Source organism: Melanotaenia boesemani, chromosome 5 (assembly GCF_017639745.1).
Source record: "Melanotaenia boesemani isolate fMelBoe1 chromosome 5, fMelBoe1.pri, whole genome shotgun sequence".
Classification (NCBI taxonomy): Eukaryota; Metazoa; Chordata; class Actinopteri; order Atheriniformes; family Melanotaeniidae; genus Melanotaenia; species Melanotaenia boesemani.
The window spans coordinates 12031148-12056578 of record NC_055686.1 but is presented as its reverse complement, the minus strand read 5'-3'; the positions used below and the strand labels follow the sequence as shown (position 1 = coordinate 12056578).

General features: G+C 38.0%; 2 protein-coding genes across 4 annotated transcripts in view; one reads left to right on the top strand and one right to left on the bottom strand.

The window, feature by feature from the left end:
* Positions 1 to 2505: 2505 nt before the first annotated feature.
* zgc:77880 (zf-DHHC domain-containing protein) lies at positions 2506 to 16171 on the bottom strand. Its single transcript, XM_041986635.1, has 9 exons — positions 16035 to 16171; positions 15199 to 15287; positions 13763 to 13836; positions 10121 to 10233; positions 9945 to 10006; positions 9430 to 9550; positions 9274 to 9346; positions 8311 to 8488; positions 2506 to 8229 (listed from the first exon to the last, which is right to left on the bottom strand). The coding sequence occupies exons 1-9, from the start codon at positions 16157 to 16159 to the stop codon at positions 8138 to 8140; spliced, it is 927 nt and encodes a 308-aa protein (XP_041842569.1). The 5' UTR covers positions 16160 to 16171; the 3' UTR covers positions 2506 to 8137.
* A 1152-nt stretch (positions 16172 to 17323) lies between these two features.
* stk26 (serine/threonine protein kinase 26) overlaps positions 17324 to 25431 on the top strand; it is a 32428-nt gene continuing 24320 nt past the window's right edge. For all 3 annotated transcript variants that reach the window (XM_041985989.1, XM_041985988.1, XM_041985990.1), the window contains exon 1: positions 17324 to 17596. In XM_041985989.1, coding sequence (XP_041841923.1) covers positions 17576 to 17596 — 21 coding nt within the window. In that variant the 5' untranslated portion in view covers positions 17324 to 17575. The remainder of the gene's footprint in view (positions 17597 to 25431) is intronic.

Here is a 25431-nt window from a genome sequence, read left to right as displayed (position 1 = left end):
ATGCTAAGCTGATGCTACAATTCATATTTAAACATGACAATCTTAACAACAGCAACAAGATTAACAGAAAAAACTGTATATAAGTACAGTTTGACACACTCCATCTGGGATAAGTTTCCCTCAGGCTTTAGTCATAGACGAGATGCACTTGAGCAATGTTCAACTAATAAGTAATAAAACAGACTAAATTAGCTGCTATATGCCAACTTTCTGATGGGTAATTTGCAGTTTTCTGTGCTACTCATGCGTGCATTAACCAACGGTATGCTACTACACTGAGTATACCAAACTGCCAGGACACCGGCACAGCGCCGGAATACTTTAAGCCAGGAGTGTCCAAAGTCGGTCCTCGAGGGCCGCTGTCCTGAAGGTTTTCAATGTTTCCTGCTTTAACACACTTGACTGAAATGAAATGGCTCCAACAGCCAGTTAGGTTTTGCACAATGACTCTTCAATTTGAGTCAGGTGGTTTTGGAGCAGGGACACATCGAAAACCTGCAGGATTGTGGCCCTCGAGGACTGGAGCTGGACACCCCTGCTTTAAGCCCTGTCGTTATGACATGAGCAATTGGGTGTGGTTGACTAGTGGTTAGAGAGGTGGACTGGGGATGGAGGAGCCAGACTGAAGTCCCTGAACTGGCTGATGGGGGGCCCTGAGAAAGGCACTTGACCCAGAACCTTTCCGTGGGTGCCAGAATCTGACCTGGCAGGCCAATGCCTTCCCAGTGAAACGTGTTTATGCTTTTACCCCATCTGAGTGTAACTGGGATCGGTTAAAAACAGAAAAGGAATTTCCCAGCTGGGATTAATAAAGTATAATATGTTACAATTAGGGCTGTCAAATTATTAAAATTTTAATCAGATTAATCACAGCTTACAAATTAATCTGCAAGTTTTTATATGCCTTAAATTTGCCAGTTTTTACTGTATTGTATCAACAGAAAGAGCCAATGCTTATAAACTGACCTTCCCTAGGGTAAACATGGGATGTCCAATGGTCAGTAAATGCAGCATGTAATGTACTTCTATATGTTGTTCTAAATCATCTCTACCATGTTCTACATCATAATTCAGAAATTATATATCATAAACTCACTAACCGTCTCCATGGTGATAATTTCTGTCATAAAACCAGCAGATGTGACTACTGAAGTTAAACAGCCAACACTGATGAAGAAACTCTGATAAAACTGAAAATCTGGATAAAAACACATTTTTCCTTTTAGCCTTTATTTTCCTTTTATTAAAGTGTAAGTGTGCAGCAGTGATAAAAGTCCCACAGCAGCATCATCCAAAGTAAACACCTGTTTGTTTTACAGGTTTTTCTTCACTTTTTTTTTTTTTTTAACATTAGATGATCACTTTAATTGTAATAAGCAGTTCAATATTTCATAGGCTCTAAACCTAAAAAAGGTCTCATTGTGCCCCCTTGTCTTGGTCAGTGCTCCTGCCTGGTCCCCCATCAGAACTTTTCTAGACCCGCCCCTGCATAGCTGAAGTATAAACCCTGTCTACCACCAGCCAGCTACTGTGTTAGCAAAGGTCCTCCCAAAAACAATACTTTAAGGTAATAATTGATGGTGTGAACCATGAACTGCTAGTTTTCTCCTACTCAGCTGAACAATAAACAAACACTACAAGAAAGAAAAGCCGATCAGCTGATCACCGACAGCCATCATGATTCACGGAACAACCTAGAGAAGAGGAAAGAAGCATAAAGCAAAATATTTACGCAATTAATTACTTAAATTAGTTACTGCTGTTAACGAGTTACTTTTGACAGTCCTGGTTACAATATAAAGCTGCATGAGTTCAGCTTGGAGTGAAATGTGTCCCTGAGATTATCACACATCAAGGTGTAAATAACTTTAATATAAATCTTTTTTTATTCAGAAACAGCTGAGGCAACACAAAAAACAAAAAAACTGCATTAACGTGAGTTAAAATAATTATCAGCATTAATTCATGATTCATTAATGCTGACAAAAATCAAAATTCCCTAATGAAAAATAAAATGCATAAGCTGCTGGCTTTACTTAATATAGACTTAATAAACTTTCTAAGAAAAATAAAATAAACCACAGTTGGAGCCAAAATTGCTTAAAAGACATCAGTTTTACTTTAAAGTTGTACAAGTCAGAGCAGCATATCAAGAGGAATAATACACAGGTCATGGTTTTAAAGTTGTAATAAATAAAATACCAGTTATCTGTAAACTTGTTGATCATGAAATCACATGACATTAAACTCGTTGGTTTTAATTTGCAGGCCAAGAAATGACATTTTTCAGCCAACCAGCCAACCACATGAGAGAAAATGTACACAAAAATGCTGTAAAATGACACTTTAATTTACTTGGATATCATGATTTGCCTTTAATCAGAGTTTTGTAAGTCTACAAAGATATATATTTATTGGTTTAGTAACAAAACAAAAAAGAAAAAGACAAAGAAAAAGAACGATCTGTTTGTAATTTATTTGATCAATTTGTTCCTTTTAAATACACTTTTTAAATATTTAATTTCAGCCAATCAGAACAAAGCAGAACTACCTGGTGAATGCACTGGCTGGTGGCAAACAATTCATTTCAGGACCTTTTGCTTGTACACACATTCCTTCCCGCTGTCTAGTAACACAGCAAATGGAGCGTGCTTGTTTAGCCTCAACTTCTGAGTCACCACCATCATAACTGATGCAATTACTAGCAACTGCACCGCAGTGATGAATCCGAACAAGCACGGCTCCATGAGACAAAAAAGCAAAGATCAAAGTTTAGCTGCATTTATCGATAGAAGTAACCAAGCAAGCACACACCCTGATAGTTAGCACACACATCTGGACAAAAAACATTTGCAGTTTGAAACGTTTTCTGTTGACTGACAAGGTGAGGTGCAGATGGTTTAAACTTGAAGAGATGCGTTTTTTCTTCCTTTTTTTTTTATTTTTTTGGACTGCTGGTTATCCAGACAAACACCTGGATCATTATTTGGACCAAAAAGATAAAATTGAAGATAATATAAAATAGGACTAAACCTCATATACCTCATCACTTTAGCAAAAACATTTCAAACCCCGATTCCTGTGAACCATGAAAACATTAAATTAAATTAAAACAAATCACAACAACAACTTTCCCTTCATGAATATTGCACGTCTTCAATATAAAATATGAACCTTCATATGTACAGAAAGAACAATTAGCTCTGCGAGTGTTGGGAGAGTGGTTATGAGAAACATTTGGAAAAGATTATTTACTTCAGTCAGGTCATTATTCATTCATTGTCTGCAGTCTGTATAAAACGATGCAAACCAAGTCTAATAAGGCAGTTTTACTCCCTCCATTAACATGCATTCACAATATGGACAAAATGACTAGTAGATCTCCTGGAAGCCATAGACTAGCTGACAATCTAACAATCTATTAGATAACCCAATCGTGACTTATTTAAAAATAAAGAAAGAAACAACACCAAGGAAAAAAATCATTTTTAGCAAGGTCAAGATTAAAGCTTAGAAAAGATAAAAAAAATTTACGCAGATCGAATATTTTTACATGCAAATAATAGCCAAGTGGTTCACAGTGTGAATGCACCATGTCAAACCTTATGATAGTTCCGCCCATCTCCCACAACAATCTCTCCAATATTCACATGATTTTTATATATATGATTAGGTAAATATCTAAAAACATGTCTGAGTAGAACAAAGGCAAAAAAAAGAGGATAAAATAAAACTCTTCATCCCAGCAGTTCTCATTTTGGTCATAACATTTGAAAACATTTGTATTTCTTACTCGGGGAGACAATCAGTAACCCTTTGAAGCACTTGTGTATCTGAAACTCATGTTTGCCCCAGACTGAACACACAGTTCAAAATAACTATATACATGTATACAACACACTGAGGAGTGAGGCTGCTTCTGTGCTGTTCTTGAACTGGTGTTCCAGTTATGCTACCAGCTTTAGATACTGGTCACTTCACAGTATAAAAAAAAAATTTAATCTAAAATTGTATTGTCAAAAATGTAGGCAGTCTTCTGCTTTTAAGTTGTTTTCACTAATTAACTAAATATAATTTGGGTTTAATCATAGTTTGTATTGATTAAAAATTTGAACAGTACAAAAAAAAAAAAAAAAAATTCTTGGTTTTGTTTTGTGCTGTTCAAATTTTCAACCAATACAAATACACAAAATTATCCAGAATTTAACAAAATGCAGACATTGAAAGAAGAAAATTTCAGAATTCAATTTAAAGCCAATAATTACTTGTTTAAAACTTGTTTATAACTTGTTTATAACTTATTAATGCTAAATGCAAGCTAAGAAATGCCAGTATAAAAACTAGGAATTCAAATGAATGGCCTGGGAATACCAGCAAGATATGCTTCTGACTAGCCGGAAAAGGCTAGAGAGTACCCAAGGTCTTTTATTTTAAATCCTAGAAATATGTTTAATGCCCTGGAATGCTAGTTGAAAACCTTGGAGTAATACTTCAACACTGGAAATTCTAGTGACCAGCACATGAATACCAGTTGAAAGTCTAGGAATGTAATTAATAGCCAAGGAATACCAATCAGAATCAGATTTTTTGACGGTTGTTTACATGATGAATTAAATGCATCAACCATCAAACTGTATGAACTCTTTTTAGATGCATCGCAAAGCTGATTTGGACAATTCTAAATCGATGTACAGATGTAAAAGAAAAAAAAAACAAATTTTTTAACTATTAATGAACAACTCAATGTTGAGGAATGCAGAAGGCGGGACAAGAAATTGTGGAAGAGCAGCATCTGGACAGACTGTGGCGTGAACACAACACGGTGTAAGCTGAGTGTGGACTCCGACCAGCACCCTCTGCATTACAAGAAAAGGAAAACTCCCTCATCTGTTGGTTAATGCAGGACAACTTTTCCACCAAATAAGATCAAAACACAGAGCCGCATCAGATCCTAGCGGGTTTGATCGGATTTCTATCAGAACCTTTACCGCATTCTTCCATGTCTGACGGCGAGAGATTCCTTTCGTCCTATGTTTTGTGTTTACCCACAATGCACTTTGCTTTGTAGTCCCCTTTCTGTATTTTGTTCACTTGTAGTGGACTGACACCCATGTTTGTAGACGGACCAGAGTTCACTTCTCTGATCCAAATAAGTCCTCTAAAAACGAGGCAGACTTTCTAAGCAAATGAACTAGGATTTGAATCGAAAGAGCTGGTGTGAATGCGCCTTAAGACTGGCCAGACAGAGCCAAATGAAAGGGCCTTGGATTACTAGTTTAAAATTGAGAAGCTCAGTGACTAGCATATGGTTGCTAGTTACAACTGCAGGACCTCTAGTGACTAGCCTACAAATTACAGTTAAAGCACAGGAATGCTATTTTAAAACCTAAAACCATACGTGTTGAAAACCTAACTGTCCTGATTGAAAGCTGGGCATAATAGTAGCTAGTAAGTAAATTACAAAAGAAATTAAGTCTTGTCTTCCTTTTGACCCACCTTCAGCACTGTAAGGGGTAGAAATCCTGCAGAATGAGAATAAAGTGCTGTTGCCTTTTCAGTATATTATTTCATCCTTAATTCCCTTACTTTTATTTTACAGCGACTGGTAACATTGGAATGAAGTAAAAAAGAAACATCACTATCTAAAGAACTGTAAATACTGTCAGAGGAAAGATGTCAGCAGAGAAAAGCAGCCTCACCCCTTCCTTAAAAATACAACCTTACTGGTAGAGTTATCTACACAACAGTTACAAACAATAGATAATAAATCATCCTTCACTGAGATATAGCAGACACTGGCAGGTGTATTCTCTGTGTGTCTGTGTATGTTTGCATTTTCAAGATTAAAAAAAGAGCTTAATGATAGTAAACGACATCCCCTCCTTGTGTTTCTTAAATCACACCCATGTCTGTGCTTTAAGGATTAATGTTAAATCTAGAACTGTAACACAGTTTGTAACTGTAACACAGACGCTTGTAAAAGGTTTTTTTGTACTTGAAATAAACACAAGAACAAGGAAAGAATTCAAACGGGGAAAAATAAAAAAAAACTGTTTAGTAAAAATTCAAAACCTCCCATTTTCTAGGCAGCTCATTAAACTTGTTTTAGTTGGATCAGTTAAAGTGAGGGTTGTCTGATTTTGGTTTATTGTAAAATAAGAATGTTGGTGAAGAATTTATATATAAGTTTATTTGACCATATAATAACTGTACTAACATTTTTATAGGCCAAAAGCATGTGAACACGCAGTTAGGGCTGAGTCCAGAGTTATTATTTATCTGTTTTAAATGCTGATAGCATCAAAAGGTTTGTTTGTTTGTTTTTTTAAAGGCTTATCTTTAAGGACTGGATCTCGACAAATTGGCTTGAATTAATTATGTCTGTAAAGTGCCTTGAGATGACTTTGTTGTAATGTGGCGCCGTACAAATAAAGCTGAATTGAATTTAAAGAAACCTGCACGGATGCATGAACCCCCTCATGAACTGTGAGCTGCGTTTACATCATGTCAAACCTCACAGAGTTCTGCTCTGGTCATGTTGGGAAGGCATTGGTCAGCTGTCCACAGACATCTGGCTATAAAGTGGACTTTATAAACAGCAGCACAAACAAAATCTCTATAAATAAAACCAAGAAAGAAAAAAAAAAAAAAAAAAAAAAAACTTCTTTAAGGACCAAACTTACTTTCAACTCGTGGACAGTTTTGATTGGTGTAGAAACGCTTCAATAAAGAAGCAAGTGGACCTCAGTTCAAAGCCCTTGACCTACTTTAGTAACTTCATGTGGAGGCTGATGGTTGTCTGAGTCAGTGTGTGCTGAAACATCCATCAACATAAAAACAAGTTATTTCCCTCCAAAACACAGTCATTCACAAATGCACTGGGGTTTGACCGATATGCTCATTATGTCAACATAAGCCATGCTAGTCGTGTGACTTTATCATTTATCAGCTGAATCTGAAAACAGCTGGTGAGTCTTTACCAGGAGACACTTTGCAGAGCTGTTGCCATTTTCCCTTAACATGCATCAAGCCTTCTTTAGATCAAGCAACAACCACGCTGGTGGATGTATGAACAATTTCTAAAAAAGGTGGCTCAAAATCAGCTCTGGTGGAAACAAAAGTTTATAAACTTATATTTGGTTTCAGAGGCTTGGTGCCTTTACTTGTAAAACAGACCAAAATCACGATTAATTATTCAAATTAAAGCTTGAACCATTATAATCCACTTAAGTTACTTAGCAGCCAAATGTGTCACAATTTCATCCCAGTCTTTAAAAATGATGCCAAAACATAGCAGAAATAGATGCTGCTGATGAATCACCAAGACATTTTACTTTCATGGAGGATGCGCTCTTGATCAACCTGATGATGGCTCGCATTTGCCTTAGACTCAGAACTACTTCTTTTTGCATAGGATGGTGTGTATTTAAGTCAAACATGGAGAATTAAAAGTATTAAAGCTGCATGGGTGTTCAAAGATGAGCTTAAACCTTATCAAAGATCTTACAGCACATGTATCTGTCATATGAGATTTATAGCTGGTGTCAAGTTACCCTTCAAATGACTTTTGAAAGGCTGTAACGTCTTTGCTGTTTCAGTTGTGACAGGTAATACCTTGACTGTGAGGAAATGAGTTTATGTCTCTATATTATCATTTACAGGTTTCGGGCTACAGTTCTTGGGCTGGAAAAGTCCCATTTTAAGTAGGCTGACATAGTAGGATTATTAAAACACATCAGTCAAACCCCAGTGTCAACAAAATGATAATTTCTGACATAGCTTTAAATAAATCTAAGACTGCTGGTAATAAAACTAGAAACCAGGAAACAACAAGGGCAGCCAGTGCTCCTTCCTAATGACAGAGAAGACGTAAACCAGTTTTATTCAGTCTGATGTTGAGCTTCTTGATTAGGTCCTGGGGGTAAAGCTTCAAGACTCAGTGCATCACTCATTCATTCATTCATTCATCATGTGTATGCACACACACTCTACACACTCATCTCTCTCCCTTCCTCTTTTCCTCTCAGGTCAAAGATAAGACATCGTAGTTAGGCAGGAGAGTCGTCCCCACACATTCACACACGAAACCTCCCTCGTTATCTTTTTCCCGCCTCCTCTTCAGCTCGCAGGCTGAAGATCAGACATCGTAGTCCGGCAGGGCAGAGTAGGTGATGCCGCCGACTGACGGAGGGCTGGAGTGGAGGGGGAGCAGCCAGCAAAAGATGGAACCTGAACAGAAAGAAAGGTTACAACCGTTGATTAAGGTTTTAGTTTTAGTGCTGAGACGATGGCCGACAAACACAAACTAACCTCTTCCGAAAACCTCCCGCAGCAGCGCGAGCTTTGGCTTGCGCGTGTGTGAGAGGTGGTGGGGTTGCTGTAAGGTGGTGGAGGAGGAGGACGTTGAAGATGAAGAGCCTCGGTCTTTGATCATCAGCCTGTTTCTCATCTGTTCAATGGGAGTCTCGTCTGTGATTATGGAGACCAGCTGAGGAAAGAGGCTGAAGCTGTCATGTGTTATCAGATGCTACAGATTCAGTTTGGCTACATCTGATATCTACTTTTACCTCAGTTCACATTTATCTCACTAAAGAACACTACACACTATAGCAGTTAGTGGGTAAAATTTCCAGAGTGAAAAGGATCCTAGTAACAGGAGGCCTTAATCCAAGCTAAAATTGGTTCTTTACCAAGTTGTCTGCTACATAGCACTGGTTGATCCCTTGAGTTAGCGATGAATGGATCAGTCTTAAGTGGTTTAACACATTAAAAGACATTCCTCTGAAAATGGTCAGGTACAATGACTGGACTGAAAATTAGCAAAACAAAAATCATTAAAAAAAAAAAACTTAAAAATGCCTAAAGAACTCCTGATAAAGACCACTTTAAAAGGTCTGAGAAAGTCTGGCTACTTGGAAGCAAAGTAAGAAGTGAGGGCTCAAGACTGACGGGTACTGCAAGGTCAGACATATAGCATGTAGCTATCTCCTAATTCCTAAGTTTATAAGCCTATATGAAGACTGAATAAATAATCTTTTTACTAGCAAGTTACTTAATTCAGACAATAACTTGTTAAAGATGATTAATTTGTTAAACCTTAAAACATCAGAGGGAATCATTTAAACATATGTGGACCTCTGCAAGCACTGCACTTCAGTAAAAAGATTATGAGTTTGTTAACATTGCAGCAAACATGGAGTTGAGCTACATTGGCCCAGTCAGTTTGAATCTATTTATAAAAATCAGGGAGGCGCTAGGGTAAAGAGAGTGTACCTGATCGTAGAAGATGACCATCACAAACACTCCAAACAACACTGACTCCACCAGGAGGATGATGTAATGAGCTCTGAGACCAGAGAATAGAAATAAAGTAACTAAAAAGACAATTCAGAGACAAAAACACTATGTGTGTGGCTAAAAAACACTCACACTATCAGGTGTTTGCTGGGCGTCTCTTCTCCTTCCTTCTCTGCGTCGCCTTCCCTCTCATTCCGTATGCGCCACACCCACGCCCACACCACCAGCACCATGGAGTACAGGCTGGCCACACCTGCAACAAACAGCAGGAAGGACCATTACAGAGTACTTAGGAAGTCAAATTACAAATATCAGTGCGCCTCATTCACCGATATCTTTTAAGTTTTTGTTGTTAAGTTGTACGATTTTTACAAAAACCCTCCATCAGATTCCCGAACATGTTCGCAGACTTTTCTCTTAGATCGGTGAATGCCAATCTCTCGTAAAGTGAAAAGACGTTCGAGTAGGACTTGAGATCAAACTTACAGTGTTGCTACCTGTCTCTGGGTGTGCCTGTCAGACCTCACATCACTTTCTCTTAAAGTTTTAAACAAAAGCCCAAGAAAATAGTTGGAACATCACCAACCTGTGATTTGTGTGTCTCCATTGCCTAAGATACAAACATGCAGTTTTTAGTCGTTACTTACCGGTGTAGAAAAGGAACTGGATGAAATATTTCTGGTTTAGCTCTCCAACACAATTGTTGATCCTAAGAAAAATAAGCAAAGTTGTAACAGGGGAGCAGATTTTATGAGAAGGAAACAAAAAGAAGGAAAAGTCAGAAATGCAAAACAAAGGGTATGAATGGAAGGCGTTTTCTCACCAGGGACAGTGGTGGTCCATGCGGCGTATACACCTCTGGCAGACACGGCAGTGGTGCGCTCTGGGGGGTCTGTAGGTTTCACAGCGGCTGCACACCGTCCAGCCCTCACAGCCCTGAAATCAGTTCATTCCTACAGATACTCACTTTCCTCAAAGCACCAGACAACAAGGATCTGTCCAAGTTTTCATTCAAATCAAGAACTAAACCTAGCTAGAAGTAAGGTTGCTACTATTGGTGATTGTTGCTTCAGTTTCATCAGACTGAATCATTTAAAAGTCTTCATCTCAGATCCAAAACATGTGATCACATCTCCTCTGTTTTAACATCTATACGTTGCCTCCCATTGTGTTTTAAAAGATTTTAATATTCTTTTGATCATTTTATCACATTTTTATCAGAAATTGTAAAAATAAAAAACAAGATCAATGAAAATCATAACATCTCCAACATTTTATGAATATGGGTCATAAACCCCACCGCTCTGTGTTAAGGTTGTTTAGGGTTAGAGCTGCAATGAGAGTGTAATCTTATTGCACCCCCCAGTGGCAACATAGAGGGTTCATCCTTGCAGCCTTTAATACTTTAATACAGCCTTTAATGGACGTGACACCTCTTGTTTTAGTAAGAACGTATATTATGAGGAAAGAATATATAGCTCTTCTGAATCAGGCTTCATTTGTGCCAACTTCCGTTTGAACGACACCAATTCTGAAAAAGTTGGGACACTGTAAAATGTAAATAAAAACAGAATGCAATGATTTGCTTATCTCACACAACTTTATTTTATTCCCAATAGAACATAAAGAACATTTCAGAAGTGCAAAATATTAGCTCATTTTGAATCTGATGGCAGCAGTGTGTCTGTAAAAAGTAGTTCCAGGGTGATGTTTAGCATGGTGTAGCATCCCCTCTTCCTTCAACGACTGTCTGTAAACATCTGGGAAGTGAGGAGACCAGTTTCTGGAGTTTTAGAAGAGGAATGTTGTCCCATTCTGGTCTGATGCAGGATTCTAGCTGCTCAACAGTCCTGGACCTCCGTTGCTGGATTTTTGCTTTCACGATGCTCCAGATGTTTTGTACTGGTGAAAGGTCCGGACTGCAGGCAGGCCAGTTCAGCAGCTGGACTCTTCTCCTGTGAAGCCAAGCTGCTGGGAGGGATGCAGGATGTGGTTCAGCATCGTCTTGCTGAAATCTGCAAGGCCTTCCTTGAAAGAGACGTCTGGATGGGAGCCGATGCTGCTCTGAAACCTCCATGTACCTTTCAGCATTGTTTGAGTTTCACAGATGTGGAAGCTCCCCATGCCATATGCACTAATGCAACCCCATACCATCAGAGATGCAGCTTTCAACTGATAACAAGCTGGACACTCCCTCTTCTCTTTAGGACATGGCGTCCATGCTTTCCAAAAAGAATTTAAAATTTTATCCATCTGACCAAAGAACAGTGCAGTTATTTCAAGTAGAGAAACACGTCTGTTTTTAATGCAGTGCTGCCTGGGAAGCTGAATATCACTAGATCCATTTTTGGCCTTCAGTCTTGTCCCCTGAACACAGAGACTCCTCCCGATTCTCTGAATCTTTTGATGATATTATACACGGTGAGAAATGGGATCTTCATGGTCCTTGCAGTTGAATGTTGTGGAACATTTTTCTTAAATTGTTTAACAATCTTGGGATGCAGTTTGTCTTAGGTTAGTGAAGCTCAGCCCATCTTTACATCTGAGAGGCTCTGCCTCTCTGAGATGCTCCTTTTATACCCAGTCATGCTACTGACCCGTTGACAATTAACCTAACTAGCTGTCAAATGCTCCTCTAGTTGCTTTTAATTACATGAGATGCTGCCATCAAATTTAAAATGAGCTAATATCTTCCATGAAATGGTAAGATGTCTCACTTTCAGCATCTGATATGCCAATTTTCTTCTACTGGGGATTAAATCTGGGTTGATGAGGTTTGCAAATTATTGCATTCTGTTTTTATTTTACATTTTACACAATATCCCAACTTCTTTGAAATTGGGGTTGTGTTTTTACATCAGCAGTCTGGTGATATTTGCAGCTGAAACAAGTTATTGAAAGCCAATAACTATTACTTTTTAATCATTTCATCACTTTCCATTTGATATAAATCAGGGAAAACGGCTAATCTTAAAATCAGAGATCTCTGAGCTCTCTGCTGATAATCACCAGTTAGAAGTGTCCCTCTTTCTGACAATAAAGCCACAACAAAAGTCATTTTGGACTACAAGAGACTTTCAGAACTCTTTCACAGATGTGAAGGTCATAATCACATAATGACAACCTCCACACCAGATGTAAGTGCAGCTGTCAGGATGTAAATATATAGAAGGCCCGACATAAACACAGTTCAAAGCTGCTAATAATACAGTTTAGATGGAAGCCAAGATCCTGGTACTCATCTTTATTATCAGCCTAAGTGACATTACTGTTTTACTCATGACATGAACAAAACAATAATCATGATGCTTCTATTGTAGCACAGAAATTAAATGTGACCTCAAATTTCTGTCAGTTTGCACTTGGCTGTTAAAAGTTAAGCTGCAGTTTTTCTGTCTCAATTCTGTTTTGTCATGATTTTTCATCTGTGCAGTGGTTCCAAGCTTTCCTTTTTCTATTGTACTGTGCTCAGAAACTCTTCTGCTTTACAAAGTGGAACATGAAACCTCTTAAAATTAGCACGCAGAGTTTAACACACAGCTTGTATCTTCAGAGAAGAAACCCTAAAACATGAAAGACGACCCTGCTATCATTCTGATGTCATAGGCTTGTGTTAGTGACACTGACTTATGTCCTAATTTAACCCTCTAAGGTCCGATCCATGAAATAATAGTAAGTCCATTTTTTTAAAATGAGGTCTTTATTTGGCCCTTTAAAAAAACTAAAAAAAATCAAATTTTTTGGGGGGAGGTATCTACCATTTATTACCATGTGATAGTTTAAAAAATATTATAATGTGGTTTTCTGCTTCTGGGTATCTATTAGGGGACAGTACACAAGTATCAGATTGTGTTCAACAGGATTTTGAGCAAATTTTTTACCATAAATTGAAGCAAAATGCCTCATAAACTCTATGTAACAAATATGTCGCGTCGGGCTCTTATGGGTTAACTTGATCTTGACACAATGGGGTAAGTTGGGTTTGGGATAAATTGCAGCATTTTTTCTGGCAGCTAATCCAGATGTGTTGGAGAAAGAATCTGTGACTGCTTTTAAATACACTCACTGACCACTTTATTAGGTACACATGTCCAGTTGCTCGTCAACACAAACAGCCAATCAGCCAATCACATGACAGCAACTCAATGACAAGACGTATGGGGGATCGAAGTGACTTTGAACGTGGCATGATTGTTAGTCTGAGGTGGTTGGTTGGTCCTGAAGAAAAATCTCTGAGGAATGTTTAACACCTTGATGAATTTATGCCACGAAGAGTTCAGGCAGTTCTGAAGACAAAAAAATGGGGTCCAATCTGGTACCAACAAGGTGGACCTAATAAACTGGTCGGTGAGTGAGAACCAAACTGATTTGAAGCGTTACTCCTCTGCTTAGCAGTAAGATTATATCCTGAAGGTTCAATAAAAGGTTTGGTAAAAAAAAACAAAGTGACACAAAGTTAACTGACCCGCTCGTTCATCCGAGACGACTGGGAGCGCAGGTCTGAGAAGTCGATGGCTGTGTCAGGCAGAGGCACCATTCCTGCACACACAAACACAGTCATGCAAAAAGGACAACCAAAGCTTAATGGTTTGGATTTTTTTTTCTTAAAATCAAAAACTAAAGTCAGTTTCCTAAAAGTATTTTTATCAACACATTACCAAAGAACTTGGAATATTACGGTGAATGTTGATTTATTGTTTCCAGGGTGAGAAAATTGTTCTGGAATAAACAGACCAGACATAACATATATAGAAATATCTCACGTTTAGAGACTGTGAGAGACAGTTGCAGCTTTATAAACTATAAACGCTTTTCTTCCTCACTGAACGGTGTCCAGGTGGGTGGCAGCTAATATTAGCTTCTGTTCATTCAGCCTGCCCTCTGGCTGGCATCCTCTCATGGCTTGTGTTGGTTTCTTGTTTCATCTATTCATTATTGTGCAGGACAGCTGTACAGTCCCACCAAGAAAAAGCCAAGACTTGTTTCTTGAAGTGCATAAATTTCTGCTTTTAAAACGGTTGGGGTGGATAACATGCACGTCCTAGCTTTGGCGAACTACCTGGAGAATTTGACCATACAAGGACACCTGGGAGTTACTTCATGTCAGTGGGCAGGTTACTGAAAGCAAAAGGATTAAACTACTGGAGCAATGTAAGACAGGAGAGAAGTATCATACGCTTATACAAGTTAACAAACAAAAACTGTCACATGTTAATGAGACAAGAAAATGAGAAGAACAATAGTGGCATGTCAGATATTAAGAGAAAATCAAAGATCTTAAATAAGTAAATTCCATTTTCATCACTATATTTACACATCCAAACACAAGAGTGGAAAACAGTCACTGTTGCCCTGCACAACCCAAGGCTGAGAAACCACACTTCACATCTTTTTCTTCCAACCCAGAGCAGCATGTCACAGCTGAATTTCGCTTTACGGCTTCACACTTCACATTCTAGCAACTGGATATCAACACATTGGCCATTTTGAATGTGCACCATGGCTGATTCATCAGAGAAATGCAACAGAATATTACTGGAGGAAGATGGGGGAAACAGAGAGACAGGGACAGAGCAGGATATAAGACAAATTTCTTTGTGGTCCATTTAGCATCTTCTGACATGTGGACCACCCTGAAATTTAAAGGAAGAAACCTGTTTTACTTGCGCACCATTGACTGTTTAGTCATTGGTAGTTCCTGACTGATTTAGTTTGTTCTTGCTTTTTTTTTCGTAAGCAATGACAGAACTGTAAAGGATATAACATTGTCCTCTTCTAATCATGTATGTGTGTGCAGAATATCAAACTCTTCAAATTCCACTGAATGATGCCTGTACATTCATATTCATACCCCAATTGGTCTTACAAAATATCTTGACAGATTTAAAAGATATTACTGACCAGGATCAGAGAAGACAGCTTTGGAGTGGCAGGCCAGCAACAGCAGCAGAATCAGGTTGAACACTGAGCCATGTAGAGTACACCACAGGCTGTCAGAGAGAAATCAAGGACATAATGAACAATACAGCCCAATTATAGTTCCAAAGACCAGAACAAGACCAAGTTCATTCTTCTACTTTGTCAAGAAAAAAAAACAAAACAAAACAAAATACAAAAAAAAAAAAAAACAAAAACAAAAAACAAAACAAAACAAACAAAAAAAACAACTTTTCTTAGACGTTTCATAATTAAACATACCTGAACAGACCATAAAATTGCATATCTTTCTTATTTTAACACATTCTATGACTAATAAATTGATTCATTGATTGTTTAATTGATTTTTTTAAGAAAGCGTTACTTTCGATTATCAGGCATAAAAAACAGGAGTTCGTTTTTCTTGTCTATATATATATATATATATAGAGAGAGAGAGAGAGAGAGAGAGAGAGAGAGAGAGAGAGAGAGAGAGAGAGAGAGAGAGAGAGAGAGAGAGCAGGACCCGGACCAAACGGCTCATGAACTGTTTTTGTTCGCTTCAGCTCGTAAACAAACCGAAAAAAATCATTAACCTTATATGGAGAAACCTTAATGCATAGTCATTATAAGTACTCTCTTGAATATACTTTATGATTGTCACTCCAAAAAATAAACCGTGCTTACATCGGTTGAGCCGAGAAAGAAGCGTAAGGATGCTGTCAGACCTGTTTGCTGTCAAATGAATGGAGGCAGGGCAGAGTAGCGGGCGCCATATCCGTTTAAACGGTTTAAATGAGATAAAAACACTCAATACTAACCTGTCCGAGTAGGCGGGGATGAGGACATACTGAATGACCACGTAGTCCGCGTAAAACACGCTGAAATAAGTTAAAATGAGGCAGATAAACCCGCAAGGGTCTCGCCTACAGCGTAGAGACGCCATCTTCTACCGGGCTCCGCCCCCAACTCTACCGCTTCCGGTTGACGTCAAAAGAAAACACGCATCATTTTTAAAGAGCCACAAAACCAAATTTGAAAATGACAGTTCCAAGAAGACTAACAACAAATAAATCATTTATCGGCTGTTAACGGATAGCCTGTACCCCCCATTTATATATGTTTGACTCACAGAGCAAATCTTTAAAAATAATTTATAAACCAAACAAAAGTGGAAGTAAAAGGGGAATTTTAAATATGTTTATAAAGTTCTGTTCATTGGACTTTTCTTGTTTGCCTTTTGTTTTCCAAAGGAAACAGAACTTTAAGATGTCCAATAAACAGAATTTTCGTTCTTTCAGAAAACAAACGAGGCTCTGTAGCTTTGTCAGTTTTGAAGTTACCCATTCTCTTACACATAGCCTACATTTATCACTTCTTAATTTATACAATCTTGACCTGTGTGAAGTGATTTTTTTTTCTATAATGCACATGCTCCAGACCAATGAACAGAGAAGAAAAAATTTAGGGTTCTACATCTTGCCCAAAGACATCTGACATGTAGATTGGGAATAAAACCAATTCCCTCTGGGAATGTTTACTCAGAACAGTAAACAACTGTTCTTTTTCCACCTTGTATTCTTACTTAGTATTAATCAAAACAACACATATTTTTTTCTTTTAAAACATCAATAAATAAACAAATTCAACTGAATTAAACTTTTTATGTTTTGTTTTCTGCTAGAGGAAATTCTGTTTATATTTCCCCCAGGGCTGTGTTTTTGTTCCAATATTTTACGTTGATCTCTATCTATATTCGATATATCTATATATATTTATATTATTTTGCTTTTATGGTTGTGTATTGGAAATACCAAGATTAAAAAAAATAATAATATAATGGAAAACTTTTGCAATGCGTTTAAACATTGAAGCTTACGAGTGGTACTTGAAAGCAGCATAATTCACAAATTTCAACTAAAATCTGTCATAGATAGATAGATAGATAGATAGATAGATAGATAGATAGATAGATAGATAGATACATAGATAGATAGATAGATAGATAGATGGAAACACATGGTGGCAGTAGACATCTATAGTTGCAGTGAAGTCGACAGTGCGCACGCTGTCGCTCCTCCCTTGAAGTAGGCAGTAACCAGCTCGTCATCCTGGTTTTGCTCAATACTTTTTCTTACTGCGGGCTCTCAATTCGTGTTTGTAGTTTGCCTGTTTTTGCCTTTGCAAACAAGTCGTCTCCTCTGAAGGACATATTGCTTTACTTCGAAGCAATACCTTTTTATTCTTTTAAGGGGCCGTTTTGTGAATACACTCGAAGAGGAGATAGAAGAAAGTAGAGTCAAAGAAGAAGAAAACACCGAAACCTGGAGGAGGAAAAGGGCGTTCATACTTCGAAGTAACCATGGAAGTTCCTGGTATGCAGGTAAGTGCAAAGGTGGACGCGGTGCTCATTTTCAATGTGTTTTAGTTTTTTTCTGTGTCATTGAGAGTTTTCAAATGACGTAAGCAACGGTGTATATGCATTGTGCAATTCTAGGTTGTTTTCGACTAGTTTAATAGTCATTATCTAGTGATATAAGCTTCAGTGTGTATTCCATTGAAACGCCCAGTCTCCGCACTCACTAAAGAACAGTTTTCACAACCTTAAAGTGACGCTTAAAAGCTTAATTCGACTATTCACACTCACATGCGATCGAGATCTGGTTATATACTTCACCGAGACTTGTGCTGTCAGGCGTTTGTTCTGTATAGTGAATTTAAACAGACCTTTTGGTCTTTAAAACCATTAAGATGCTCTCATAAGTAAACCTGTTGTGACTTTGATGCACATTTGTTGTGCAGTTCTTTGTTTACATCTTGAAAGAAAATCTATATTTATTTAATAACATTAATAAAACGATTTAATCGTTTTAAAATGAGTTTATTGGGGAATTGGTAGACTTTTTTGTGACTGCTGCTGCTCCAAATGGAGCTTTATGTTTATATTATTGTTTCTAAGTCTCTTAAACATCTTATTATGTACACGTATGACATATATTGAGAAGTAGTTATTCTAAATTGACTAGATATATACTTGTATTTAGAAATTATTCATATTCTTGCCTATGTTGTGACACTTCGACTCCAAATGGCGTATCATAATGCCCTAAAATATAGCTGACTTTTAAAGTAGCCACGTGTCTATAGGCATCCCATAATATTAAAACAATGAAATATATTGTGACTCGCTAATAAACTTAGTTAACAGTATGTTTCTTTTAAAATATCTTTTCGGGGGTGGTTTAAATATTTCTATGAAGGCATGAATGTGATTTTGTGGCTTTAAAATGAGTTTATTGTGTTTTCATGTCTTTATGTGAGGTGTGTTTGATTTGTGATGTAGTTTAATTTACTTGGTTTAACTTGAATGTGATCTCAAAGCGCCCTTTTTAACGTATGTGCTGCTCATGGTGTGACTGGTGCTCCAAGATTGAATGTGTTTTTCTCTGTCTGAATATCATAAGACTTAAAATATGATTCAAGCTCTCCATTTGTGTCTCAGGATATTATTATATCTACTTGCAAGTGGCCTAAAAGCACCTTAATACTTGCCTGATATTTCCAGTGACTCATTATATGATTAGTTATATGTAATTTATAACCAATATTGTTACCTATTGAATGATGTGAGTTATATAGATAATATATTAGGTCAGTCAAACACTTTATGAAATGCAAGTGCTGCTCAGCAGCATTGTTAAATGTTTTTATTATAGAATATTTATTATAGTTTAGCAGTGGACAGATAAGATGGCTCATGTTGTGGATTATTATGGGAATATCGGGTGTGAGTCAGTGTTTCTGCCGATTCAAAGATGTGCAGTGAGAGTTGTAAGCTCGCTTCCACCCAGCCTCCTGTTTGGCCGGCTTTCAGGCATGTCTACCTGTGGGACTTGATCGCTCTTACCTGCTCTGTCCATCCCAAGTGGGCGTGCCGGATGTTGTGTCACAGGCTTTTAGAAGTCGACAAACACCTGACACCCGGAGGCAGCAGCTGCAGCACCACAGCTGACGCAGATGTTGTATGCATACTGGGACTCCCTGGTTAGTTGTTTAGGAGACAGAAATCATGTGCAGCAAACCAAGAGGTTCTGAACAGACTAATGCCTCCCTGGATGTTTTTCCTTGCTGTCATCAGTAAACGTAAACACCTTGAACATTGTCACCCTGGTGATCATTTAACAGTTCATCAGCTCTGACTGATGCTATATGGTGGATTTCACATCCTTTATCAAAGAGACATTGCATGATGTAGAAAAATTAGCTTGTTGTAATGTCTGAACTGCCCCTTTTTTGCACAAGAATCCCAGCTGACTCAATTATTTATTATGCATTTGCAGTGTTTTATAAAGAGGGTCATTGTTGGACTGTAGCGTTTGCTGCCTGGGGAATCACATCATCCTATCAGCTCTTTCAAGGGTTCCCACGGCAAATAAAATGCTTCCAGCTTTGCAAAGTTATATGTTAAATTTCTGTTAAGTGAAGAAGTGAAACTTAAAGACTCAATGGGATTTAAAGAAACTCTGTAGATTTTTTTTCTAGCAATTACTGGACTGTTTGTCTCAGTCAGTTAATGGTGCAAGAGAAACCACCTGGCCTTTACATTTCACAAAAATCAGAGATGAGGCTGATTCAGATCAGGATATAAATCAGTTTTAACCCCCTGTTGACCCAAGTTAGGATGGATTCATGCTTTCGTGCTGCTTATGTAAAATTCTGACCCTTCCTTCTGAACATGGCAGCTGAAATAAGGACTCATCAGACCAGGAAATGTTTTTCCATTTTCTATTGTCTAATTTTGGAGAATCTGTCTGAAATGTAGCCCCAGTTTCCTGTTCTTAGCTGACACGTGAAGCACCCCAGGAGTGTAAACCCTAGAGAAGGTTGACCATGCCAGACCAGGCCGTCTTGCACGAACAACCACGCTACATTCAAAGACACTCAAATCTTCTTTCTTCTTCATTCTGATGATCAGTTTCAACTTCAGCAGGTCGTCTTGGACCATGTTTGCATTGAGTTGCTGCCATGTGATTGGCTGATTATATAGTATTTGTGTTTACAAGCAAAAGAATGGGTGTACCTAATAAACTGACCGGTGAGTGTTTGTGTTGAAGTGTCTCCACAGCTGTTTGGATTGATTGGTGTAAAATTAGCATGCTAGCACATTACTAGAGGGTAGTGAAAATAAGAACTGCTCAACCTGTTTGCTTGCTAGGTTTGTTACTGTGAACCATGTCGACTCAGGTAAAAATGGGCCGTGCGTCACCGCTTCCTGTTGCTGTGCAAATAGTGAAACCAAAATATTGTGGGATTGAGCGCCGCCATCGTGCACATCATGGGTTTTTTTAATTTTTTTTTTTTTTGCTGTGCAATCATTCTGTTTTACTGAACTATGTCAAGCTGATGCCTCATCACAGTTACTGAGAAGTAACTGACTCATAATAAAAAGGTATTTCTGTCAGAACTAGAGGTGCTAGTAACTATGCTTATGATTCAAACTCCTGCCTTAGCTGATGAAATGCAGTGCGATTAGATGGTTATATTTTTGATTGCAGATAAGTTGGCGGGAAACCCCGAGGACTGAGGAGACATTTTCTACCTGTCAAACTGTTATCAGAGGCTTTATGTATTCTGTTATGGTTGCAATCTCTAATTTTTAAAGACTGTTAAAGCTGATGAAGGATGTTTTGATCCTTTTTTTTTTGTTTTGTTTTGGATGTTGGGAATCTGCAAACAGGACTTGTGTATTGATGATCCCTGATGAGTTTTAATTTAGATTAAACTTTACTCCTGAAATGTGATCGTTTTACCAGAGATGACCTCTCTTACTGCTGCAACTACAACAAAGTTAGGAACATCAGTGTTAAGCGTGAGCCTTGTATTATCTAATCATGGTGTTAAAGCTACTTCATCCTGGTTTAATTAAAAAATCGGATACATTATAAGTGAATATCTGCGTAGATCCAAAATTCAGCAGAGAAACAGTTAAAATCTGTCCTCTCTGAGGTCTTTTCCTCCTGACAGTGATTCTCTACAGGATCTGGACTTAATGTTCTGACCCCTCTTGAGGACAAACATGACTTCCTGTGGAACTCCAGCAGGGGCTCAGCTCTTCAGTTTCAGCCAAACTTTCCCGCGCTCTCACGCTGGACCTTCCAGCTGTAATCCCGTCTGATTCGCCAGCTCTGACGTGGATGAACACATTGTGAATGCGGGCTGTTTGCACGGCGGCAGATTCGGCTGCAGGCGTGTCGACGGAGATGGCCCTGATCAAACACTGGGGAGTGTTCACTTCTTCTTCTCTTTGTAATTTTAATGGCTGCACCTTTCGCCATGTGTGTAATCACAGGCTCCACCAGACTGAAACTTTAAAGGGACCAGTGTGTTTATGTGTTTCTGGGTGAGAAATTATCAGCAGGCTGCAGTCAGCTGCCTCTAAGTTATGATTACAGAGGGTGAGTCAGTTTTTCTGTGGTCAGAATCATACTGTAGTGCATGTTCACGCTCGTCTGTTCATTCTTGTCTCGCCTTGTATATGCTGATTATTTTGTCTTTTGGGTCTAAATATGTAAACTGAAACCACATTATGACACAATTGGCTTCTATGTTGGATGGAATTAAAGCAACACAGCTGGAAGTCAGGCCAAATTGAGTCATTAGGATGTCATGATTATTTAATTTCACAATTAATCGCAGTATTAAAAGCCACAATTAATTAATCATAAAGATACCTCTATATCATCACTTTATGTAAAGGATTTTGTCCGTACCATTACGGCAGGTCAGAGCAACTTCTGCATAGAATGAAAATAAAATTACATCCATGTGTTGCCGCTTGTGTTGTTTTGCTTTTGTTCTGTGTGAGTTGTAGAAGAGACTGGTTGTGGTGGGATAGTACAACAGAGGAAGAGTTATTCCCTCCAAAAAAAACAGATTTAAATCATCCTTGCTTGTTTTTTTTTTTTTTTTTTTTTAATAGGATAGATCAGTGTGTCATTGTGGAAAATGGACCACCAGCAGGTAAGTAAAAAGGCCATAAAAAGTTGCACCTGCAGGATAACCACTGCCTTTTTACATTAAAGGTAAATGCTCAGTATTTTTGTTAAATTACTTAACTGTTTATCTAACACAACATTGAAAATAAGGACCTGTTTACACAAAATTTCCATTAGGAATTAGGAAAAAAAGCATTTACACAACAACGAATGAAAACTATGTCTGTGCATGGGGAAACACAAAAGCCTCGTTTCCACTGAGCAGTTCGGTCCAGGCCGGTATGGTTCGGAAGTTTGAACCGCCACTGCATGCAGGGTTTAGTCCAAATGACCAATACTAGTGTGACCACAAGAAACGTGATGCGACAAAAAACGGAGGCCAAACAACAGCTTGTTTTTGTTCTGCTTGACTTTTGGTTCTTTGTACGAATGATACATGCCACATTGTACGACCAGAACTTAGTGTTGTTTGCAGGCATCCTTTTCCTGTTATCTTTCCAATGTCCAGCCAAAGCATGAATTGAAACGGCAATGTTGTTTGTTTTGCACTTGCTTGTGTCGTGGGCAATGACGTTTTTTGTCCGCCAGTCAATGGATGTTATCGTTAGAGTCCAATAGCTCTGCACTAACTGTACCGTGCCATTTTCCTATGGACCTACAACTGAAGGGGGCCCATAAATGGTGCAGTGTGGGTTGTAGGGCTGCAACTATTCTGATGGTCGATTAGTCACCGACTATTAAAACGACTAGTCGACCAATCGGATTATGTATCTTATAATTATTAAATGGATCTTATTTCACTTTCAGCTTTGAAATCTTGCATGAGGTTGTTGTTATGTACGTCTGACTTGTCTCCTCTTTAAGTGTTCGAGCATTGCAGACGTACTTCCGTGGTACACAAGGTCCACTATACAAATCTGACATGTATTTAATTTATTTTGTAAGTTTAACGTGAAGTTATTTCAGACTTTTGACGTCCTCTGTTGCTGTTCTATTCCCCGGTCGGCCGCCATATTTTTCCCTTGGTGGACTTTATTGCGCATGTGCAACTCTCAGCAGAAATAAAAAAAAAAAAGACGATGTCTCTCTCTGTAAGTTGTTTTTTTTTTTCTTTGCACATGTGCGTTGTGCAACTCTCAGCAGAGATAGGGAAGAAGACAATGTCTCACTCTGTAGGTGTTTTTTTTTGCCTACAATAGTAGACGGGTAAATTAGTTGTTGACTATTTTCATTGTCGACTATTGTCGACAACATCGACTAATTGTTGCAGCCCTAGTGGTTTGGTTGTATGGGCTTCTTTTATAATGGAAACACACAAAATTGTGTAGTGGACCACACTGGCCTGAACAGAACTGCTTAGTGGAAACGGGGCTCAAAAGGACCAGAAAAGATGTAGTGTACCACATCCTCAAAAGAGTGGAAAATACAACCCAAGAACATGGCGATGCGTGTCAACTGCTGGGAAAAAAACAAGACGAGGTAGAAGAAGGACAACAGAAGATGGCATCCGTTTGTTTTAGTTTTGTGTGGAGTGATGAAGAAGTGGAATTACATCTTTGTGTGACTATAAATTACAAATCTTCCCTCCCAAGTCCAGTTAGAGGTCGGAAGCCTTTTCATTTGTTTTCTCTGAGAGTTAATATGTAGGATTTATTTATTGTTTACGGAGCAGAGGGAATTTATTTGGAATGAGTCGTCTTGGTTATTTTACTCTACATTTGTTATGTTGGCTTTAAATGATAGAAATAAACTAAATTTATAAGTGGTGGTTACATGATTGTACACATTTATAGATTTGCAAAATTAACATAAAATATAGTGATGATCATGGTTATGTCTTTGACAATAATTGGACCAAGAAAATCTATAATCATGACATCTTTGTCCTCAAGTTAAGACTAGACTTGGCACAAAAAGAAGGGAAATTTGTGTTTAGTTGATTTAGTTTTTCTTTTTTTTCTTTAGAAATGGTGCTCTTGCATAGTTAGTCAGTACTATGTTTGCACCTTGAGCAGACGTCGCTCAGCAGAGGTTGTTGCAGCATCTTTAGATAAAGTTCCTAGCAAGGTTGTGAAATATGTTGTTGCAATGCTAGTAAACAATGACCCAAATGTCCCATTTAAACATATTAAATACTTTAAAGGCTTTTTTTTTTATTCTGAAAATGTGTATTAGCCCCAGAAAATTCAGTATTCAGTCAGGGTCTATTTTTGGTGTAACCAGCCAGCTTTTCTAAGGTGTTTAAAATCTCTTTGCTAAGCTAGGTTAGCTTATATTTAATAACTGCTTTGCACAGATCCAGGATCCAATATAAACGTTTATATAATTTACCAGTTGCAGGGATTATGAGAAATATCTATCATCCCACCACAAAAATGAATTACTTACAGGTCTTGGTATGGAAGCTCATTTTTGGCATCATTTTAACAATTTACAAACAAAAATGACCCCAATTGATTTATTTAGCTAAACCAAAACAACACCACTTTTAGTTTAGGAATATGTTTTTTTCTTCTTTTTTAAATCTATTTAAGAAAGCAATACACATATTTTTAAAACTGCTTAATTGTGTAATTTTTGATAGTCCTGGCTTTTTTTTCTTTTTTTTTTGGAGAAAAAAGTCATGTTTTTTAGAAAAATGCATGCAGTGATAAAATATTCTTTTGGAAAGGCTCCTGTGTTGCACGACTCCACATATTGTGTCATGCCTTGGAGCTGAAAAGAAACAGGAAGTGTTAAAAAGTGGTGACACTTTCACATGACGCTGCTCTGCAAAGGCCATTTCTGTAACTTCCTCCTCTAGCAGCTGTGGCCCTCAACTTCTAAAACACACTCACACACATTCCCTCGCACAAACATAAACTTTCTGAGAACTACTGGGATATTTGAATATCACTTGTTCATGAAAACATGGAATTAAACACAGTTTCCGCATCCTTGTCCAAGTTTTTCCAGCAGCTTAATGTTTGCATGTTCAATGGACCAGACAGAGTTCACTGACCTCTAAAACCAGCTCCGCCCCATTGCTCTTTCTATCCGAGTAGCTTTAACCTGAAATGATATGTTGACTTATTTCCCTTAGATCTGTAAATCTGCTAATCAGTGTGATGGTTCCAGATTTGATGCATCTTGCATGATTGCACAGGTTCCTTTTTACTAGAGCTATTCTAATTTGTTTTATGTTATTTTTAGGGAACGTCTCAAACAGCATGTGTTCGTTTTT

Coding starts and splice junctions, on each gene's coding strand:
- zgc:77880 (XM_041986635.1), bottom strand. CDS start 16,159: ATGGCGTCTCTACGCTGTAGGCGAGACCCTTGCGGGTTTATCTGCCTC. Junction 15,288..16,034: donor ATCCCCGCCTACTCGGACAG/GTTAGTATTGAG, acceptor TCTCTCTGACAG/CCTGTGGTGTACTCTACATG. Junction 9,551..9,944: donor CCAGTTCCTTTTCTACACCG/GTAAGTAACGAC, acceptor TGTTTGTTGCAG/GTGTGGCCAGCCTGTACTCC.